The sequence below is a fragment of the Haplochromis burtoni genome, unplaced genomic scaffold, assembly GCF_018398535.1.
Source record: "Haplochromis burtoni strain Fernald_Lab_line unplaced genomic scaffold, NCSU_Asbu1 Contig_132, whole genome shotgun sequence".
NCBI lineage: Eukaryota > Metazoa > Chordata > Actinopteri > Cichliformes > Cichlidae > Haplochromis > Haplochromis burtoni.
The window spans coordinates 547,977-555,445 of record NW_024582493.1 but is presented as its reverse complement, the minus strand read 5'-3'; the positions used below and the strand labels follow the sequence as shown (position 1 = coordinate 555,445).

General features: G+C 42.5%; 1 protein-coding gene across 1 annotated transcript; it reads left to right on the top strand.

Moving 5' to 3' along the window:
* Nucleotides 1–2,919: 2,919 nt before the first annotated feature.
* On the top strand, nt 2,920–6,095 carry LOC102303979 (zona pellucida sperm-binding protein 3-like; the record flags this gene model as incomplete). The annotated part of the gene is given in 8 exon segments (XM_005930838.3): nt 2,920–3,466; nt 3,559–3,677; nt 4,782–4,885; nt 4,959–5,133; nt 5,320–5,422; nt 5,500–5,582; nt 5,660–5,757; nt 5,867–6,095. Coding segments are annotated over 8 exon segments (1,230 nt in total). The 5' UTR covers nt 2,920–2,968.
* Between the last annotated feature and the right edge of the window lie 1,374 nt (nt 6,096–7,469).

The following is a 7,469-nucleotide window of genomic DNA, read 5'->3' as shown; positions in this document are numbered from 1 at the left end:
CAGTGGAAATCATTTTAATGGGGCTAACTGCTGGTTACCTAAGTTTACCTGTTTACCTGTCCTGTGTCATTCTTTCCTTCTGTTCCACTTCATGAAAGCCCAGAACTCTGCCTCTCCTGGGATAACGCTTCACAGAAAACTGCTCACACAAATACAGAAAGTGATTTTATTAAACACATTACACCTCGACTGGTTGTCCCATGATGTACTGTGGTAACACTGAAAATTATAGCATATATGCTCTTCACTTTGCATTCAGTTAGTCCCTGCAGTCTTAATCAAAATGCTACAAACCTGTGCTATTGGCAAGTGTTCTTCTACGTTATGTCATGAATAGCTGAGTGCGGCAGGCAGGATGGGACCCAAATGCAGACTCGCAGACAGGAATGAACTTAAACTCCGCTTTATTGCTGGAATCAAGGTGAACAAACCGGAAAACAATAAAGTGGTAAATACTAAACTGGTGGTGGAACACACAGCGGACAGAGGAGGATGTAGACATAAATACACACAAGGGAAAACGAGGGAACAAACCACAGAAGGGAACACAGGCAGGGGGAAACAAAACTGAACATGACACACACCAGACAGGAGACTATCAAAGTGAAACAGGAAGTGCAGGGAACACAGACACACACTCTGAGATGAAACCCAAGGAACGGAAAGAGAGAGAGCGAGAGACATAAGCTGTGTCCCACAACGTCGGCTGCATCCTCCCGAGGACGCATTTGTAGACCGATTACGTCACAGCAACACGACCAAGGCTGTCCCACTTCGTAGACTCCTCTGAATCCGGCCGACAAATGCGTCCTCTTTTCCCCCAGATTTGAAGGATGGGTCGGGTGTGTCCTTTGTGGCCCACCATATCTCAGAATTCATAGCGCGGCCCAGCCAATTCCGGTTTCCAACAATGGCGGCAGCTACTTAGTTTTAATATTACTCTTATTAATCTTTCTGGGTCACAAAATAAACTTTTAACCCTCTTGAGGCAGGCGTTGCCGATTTGCAACAGTTAAAAGCTAACAACCTGATTACCCCACATACATATTTTATGAGTTTTTTTACTCAGAAGTACCACTGCAGGACTTGGTTGTGCATTAGCAACAAAAAGTTTAATTTAAGCCTGAGAGGGTTGACATATTTTCAGGAGAATGTAGCTGTGTAAACTTCAAATATCTGCTCAGTTAATCAAGACACCACATATTTGTAAAAGTGCTCCAACGTTTTCTGTTACCCACCAGCTCGATAGCTGACCGGGGGGTTCAATGGTCGCTCGAGCTGGCGAGGGCAGCGGACTCCCGGCTTCATCGTTTTCAGACCCCTGCGGTCTACTCAGGTTAAACATGATACGTAAGCCACTCGGATAACTTAAAAATGTTATTGCTTGGCTTTTTTCAGTGTTTTATTTGTTCCGGAGTAAATCGGTTTGGCTGAGATTAAAGTTATTAGATTAGAAAAATTTCAGCACTTGACTCACAAAAAGACTGGAACAAAGTGAATTCTGTGTCAGTCTTTGTTTCTTTGGTTCCCCTCTGAACGTGAACTCCCTCCCATGTTCCTCTTTCTACAACTGAATGTCCACAAAAATGCACAATCAGCTTTGCATCTGCTGTGACGCTTACAGAAGGTTCATTAGACACACTGAAGCAAATTTGTCAGCCACTCCATCCAGCAAGAGTAACAGGATACCTTGATGCACCTAATTAAGGCAACCCACACCTGCTAACTGCAGGGGACCGACCACAGCGGTCCCTCGCTTATCGTGGGAGTTCCTAAAATAACCCATGACAGGTGAAATCCACAAAGTAGCCAACTTTATTTTTTACAATTATTTTAGATGTTTTAAGGCTGTCAAACCCGTCACTACACACTTTATACACTTTTCTCAGACAGGCATGAACATTTTCACACTTTTCTCTCTTGTTTAAACTCTCAAAGTTCAAACCTTCATAAAAAAGAAGTCCAGTACTAATACTTACCTATTTTCTAAAGCATGCAGAGTTCAAGGTGACTTGAAAGACAAACACATCAGTGACTGGAGCCTGGAACTGTCAACCTTCAACAGGGAAACCATCCCTGCCCACGATTACTCCAAATCTAAAAAGTACAAAAATATAACGGTATCTGAAAGAAGAGCTTAAATCCTCAGGTGGACATGATCTAGCTCATCTGTCATAAGTTTAGTCAGCCTGTAAAACATCTGCTTACATCTTGAATTGTAAAATCACAAAGAGCAGTGCACCTCAGAGCAGCAGCAGCACAGTCTGATGGTCACAGCCTGCACATCTGCTGCAGCTCATAGCAGAAATGATTGTAAGCTTCTTTTAACTGGGCTGTAAGCTTCTTTTAACTGGGCTGAGCAACTACAACCAGTTTTAGGGTTCCTCCACCTGCTGAATCTCACTTCCTGTTTAGGTGTGGACGCAAAGCCGCCCACTACAACAGGAAATAGAGCCGTTTGTTTTTTTTAATCTCTCTTTGCTCTGCTCATGTTCTCTATAACTGATCAAGCTGAGCACATTCATTAGTATTAAAACCAGAATTTACTCTGAAATAAAGTTTGCATTCCCATGTACTCATAAGATTTTATTATATTAATATAGTACAAGGTTCAGTTAGCTTTGCACAAAATCAAACGTCCTTCAAAGAGCTACTTTTTATCTTCTTACTGTGAATTTCAGAGCCTGTACATTTGCACTTTTACTTAAAAGTTGAATCAGTACTTTGCACAAGAATATTTGTTATGTTTTTAGGTATCTATAATATCTATCTAAACATAAATATAATAAATATACTTAATTATTGGATATAATACATAAATATAAGACAAATATAATTCCTTTGGTTTCCTCCAGGGTGAGATCCACACATGTGGAAGGAGATTTAGGTGATTAGGGAGAGGGAGGAGTCAGTCTGCTTCAGTGTTCATCCTTAAGAAGGCTGCACAGACCTGTGTCTGTTTGCAACCATGGGGGCCAGGCAGCTTGTTGCATTTAGCTTCGTACTTGCATGGGTCAGGCTTAGTGACGCTCGATTCCACAGTCTGAATGTGCCAACACACTTGGGGATCAAGGCACAGAGGCCTGCTGTGGCTGAAGCTGATCCTCCAGGAGAACCTGACAGAGTGCACTCCAGTCAGTCTGCTCAGCAAGCTGCAAAGCTCCAGTCAAAGCAGAACCAGCAAGCACTTGAACCCCTCTCCTGGAAATTTCCAGAAGATCCAGTGGATCGGGTGAACAAACCTTTCAAGTTTGAACTGAAGCAGCCAGTGGCAGCCTACCGCGTTGCTGTGAGGTGTGGTGAAAGTAAGATCTTTGTTGAAGTGAGTCGGGACTTGCTGGGTCTCGGCAAGCTGATAAAGCCAGAAGAAATCAGCCTCGGTGGTTGTTCAGCCACTGACACTGATGACTCGTCTCATGTGCTGGTTTTTGAATCTGAGCTGCACAGCTGTGGTAGCAAGCTAGTGGTATGAACCTTTTTATTCTGTTCATTCATTTACATCACCTTTTCACACAAGTGAAATTCATTTTTTTAATACACTTTGTATTTTTTCATTAGTTGACAGAAAATGCCTTCATCTATGCCTTTGCGCTGGCCTACAACCCCAAAGTGTTTGGCAGAAGTGGCATTACGAGGAGCCAGAGTGCTGTCATTAGACTTGAATGCCACTACCAGAGGTGACTAGAAATGCGGAACAGACTGAACACCCACTTTAGTTTACGGTGGTCCTTATTAAAGGAAAAGTGTTGCAACGAAACAGCCTTTAATTAAACACTGACTCCAACTCTGTCCTAACCTATCGCCATGTAAAATCTCTAGTCGAAGCCTTTTTATTAAGTCTTCTGTGGTCACATAAAGTTTTTAGAGTTGAGGCCTGTCATTAGTTCTTTCAGTCCTTGTCCTGTCTTCCTCCCATCAGCCTGAAACCAGGAAAGGGTAAAGGGAGTTTTTCCCTCCCACTGTCACCAAGTGCTTGTTTAGAGGGGCCATCTGAGTGTTGGTGTTTTCCCTGTATTATTGTAGGGTCTTTACAGTGTAAAGCGCCCTGAGGCGACTGTTGTGATTTGGTACTATATAAATAAAATGGATTTGAATTATGCCCCGTCGTTTAACAAGAGAAAAATCCAGATGGATGTGTTAGTTTCAAAATAAAATCACCCTGAACAAATGTTATTAAGGTGGAAACTCTTTTGTCCCAGGCACACTTTGAGCTGTAAAACTGGACATTTTAATGTGTGAGTGTGGGACTGAGTTCGGGGTTCAACCTAAAGTAGCCAGTCTTGGTACTGCAGTTTTAGCACTTCATATTTCCTCCTTTTTCCAGGCTGATGCTCTTGGTGATATATTAACCAACATAGCATGTTTAAGCTCACTGACCTGATCTAATAATTTTTAAACCAACGCTGTTTTAACCTGACTGTGTAGCTGTGACCCCGTCGGTTTGACAGCAAAGGTGGGTCACCTGTGACGAGAGCTGTTGACAGCTATTGTCTAACAGGTTCTGCCATACATCTCGCAAGTGTGGAAAACTGACAGCAATTAGTCGAACATGTTTTTATGGAACCTTTCCATGCTTTAGCCACGCATCAAAGAAATCCTGTAGCTTTTATACAGTCACGTTCCAGGTATGTAGGCTTTTTGTTTGTTGGTGACTTATAACTTTGTCAGCAGATTCATGGATGACAAAGCAACAGCCTTCTGGTGCAGGTTTAAAGTATTAGCGTACTTTTAAAGTATGATTGGTGTGATGCTAAAAACTGCTCTTAACTTTGACATTTCAGGCAGCACAGTGCGAGCAGCGATCCCGAGCATCCTGCCTGGATGTCCAGTGAAGCTACCAGGCGAGCACAGACACAGCAGCATTTTTCTCTGAAACTTATGACTGGTGGGTCCCAGCAATCCCATTATATTAACACGACTGTGACTTTGCAAACCTTTAATGGTTAATTTTGCTTCAGATGACTGGAAGTTTGAGAGAACGTCCACCAGATATGCTTTGGTAGATGTCATTCACATGGAAGCAGCAGTCTTGGTACAAACTCCAACCCCCCTCAGGGTGCTGGTGGACAGCTGCGTCGCTACCACAAAGTCAGATTTCACTTCAGGACGAAGAGAAGCTTTAATAAATGATGGGTAGGTTCTGGATGGGCAGCAGTTTGATACAGTACACTATATCAGTATGTCTCTTTTCTACACTTAGCTTGACCTGATCTGATAATCTGATCCACCTTAAATGTGGTGCGAGTGTCATTCGAGTGTCACACCAGCATGTCACCACAGAGTGTGGCTGCTTCTGTGTGAGTGTTGCCTTTCCTACAGGTGTCTGGGGGGTCAGCACACCATTTCCAGGTTCATGCCTCGATCTCAGCCTGATAAACTCCGGTTACAGGTCGCGATCCACAGCTTGGGTCTACAGGGGATGGTATGTCAGTGTGTGCTGATGATATATGCTCCCTGTCGTGTACTTTAAAATAAAGAGGCCTAATTTCATTTAAACAGATTTATATCTCTTGCCTACTGAAGGCCGTCTCAGCTTCTGCCCCAGTTACCATTGAGAACAAGGCATGCTCATTTTATGAGGGGTATGAGAACGTTTTTGAAGATCTTTCATTCATTGATTCTTTCGAGAGGACTTTCATGACACTGACTCTTCCCACAGTATGTGGATGGCTGTAGATGGAAAGAACGACTTCTGTACGTGTTGTGAGTCCACTTGTGGAATGAGAAAGATCCGAGCCCTGAGTGACAACGCCACAGGTAATGCATGTCAGCAGGAATGTGCACAATGCTTCATTTCTCACGCCTGACTGCAAAATGACTGCGTTTATGTGCTTTTTTTTTTTTTTTTTTTTTTTTTTTTTTAAAGTGGAGCGATGGGAAGCTGAAGTGACTGTGGGCCCCATTGTTGTAGAGTGAAAGATGTTTTTTTTTTTTTTTACACGTTTGGAACAAAAGAGAATAAATAAACTTTTTAAAAAGAAACTTCACTTGAAGCTGTGACGTCTCTAAACTGACACTGAAGCTGGCACGTGCACATAACCAGCAGATGTTTCTTTAAAATGGTTTCGCAGAGTGAAACACTGAAGACATTTCTGGAAACTGTTCTCAAAAAATGAGCAATGATCTCAGATGTCACTTTAAACAGTGACCAACCCTGAAGTTCGCAGTGCAGCTAACAAGAGTTCACTGTTGATCCAGCCGGTCGTTTCTGGAACTCGTGCACTGGTTAGTAGTTTGGGGAAATACACACAACATGTGCAAACGAGGAAGTGATATCATATTTCATGCTTGTTGCAAAGAAACTATTACCGATGAATAAGGATGAGAAATCAGTGGCACACTTATTCAACTTTCAAACATCAAATAAATTCATGCAGCACATTTAAAAGACTGATAAATGTGTAGTGAGGACACTGGACGAATGGATTCATGGTGCTTTTTAGACGACGGTCACAAAGTGCATTACAGGAAATGATTAAAACACAAGACAAATGTTGAAGACTTTAAAAATGCGCTTTTACAAAACAGCAATAATAAAGGTCGAGCTGTACAAGAATCAAAGCATAAAATACACAAATGTTACTGAAGTGTTTGAGTAAATCGATGCATCTTAGCTGGCTTTTAAAAATCCAAATAACTGGTAACCCTGAAGTGAACAGTGTTGCACAGGTTGTGTGGCCCCTGTCATTGCTGAAGATCAGGGGTCGGCAACCTTTCTGACGGTGAGTGCCATTTAAAATTTCCTCAGAGGTCAGTGTGCCATATGATAGCGTTAGCTATAAATTTAATAATGCTCTATATTAACAGTTAGACACTGTATAGAACAACTTTATAAGAATTATATTTGTTTGCAGATGTTGGCAGCTGTCAGTGAATAGTTATCAGCTATTTTGAAAGAAATGCATGTTTGTTAATACAGAGACACACATGTTAATGTGATCTCTGGTCTCCCACTCAGACACACGGGTCTCAGAGTGTCCAGCATTCAGAGGCTGCCTGAGGACTCATGTGAGAGAAAATCTGCTCACACAGACATGTAGAGCCAAACACTGTCAATAAGACCTCTGCAATGTTCTGAAGACAGTTAAACCTGTCAGGTAGTGATGTCCAGCAGGTGAACATGCAGCTCCATGAACACGCACAGCTGTGGATTCCAGCTGCTTCGATGTTGCATTAACTGGCGTTACCTCAGCCAGTTAATGCGAGACAAATCCAGCTGCTCATTAAAGCTTTCTGGTTTGATCAGAAAAGAAAACATTGGTCCAAACACCTGAAAGTCCCAAAGACGCATTGTGTCTCGAGTCTATGGATGTATCCGTGTATCTCCGTGGTGCTGATGCTGCGCTGAGCGGACAGCTCCTGAAGCTTTTGAAGTGTTGGAATATGGAAAGCTAACAACGTCCCTCTCACCGGTAGGCGAAGTTATTTTTAGCCAATGACAAGTTGAATCTGGTAGTTGCGGTTGTTAG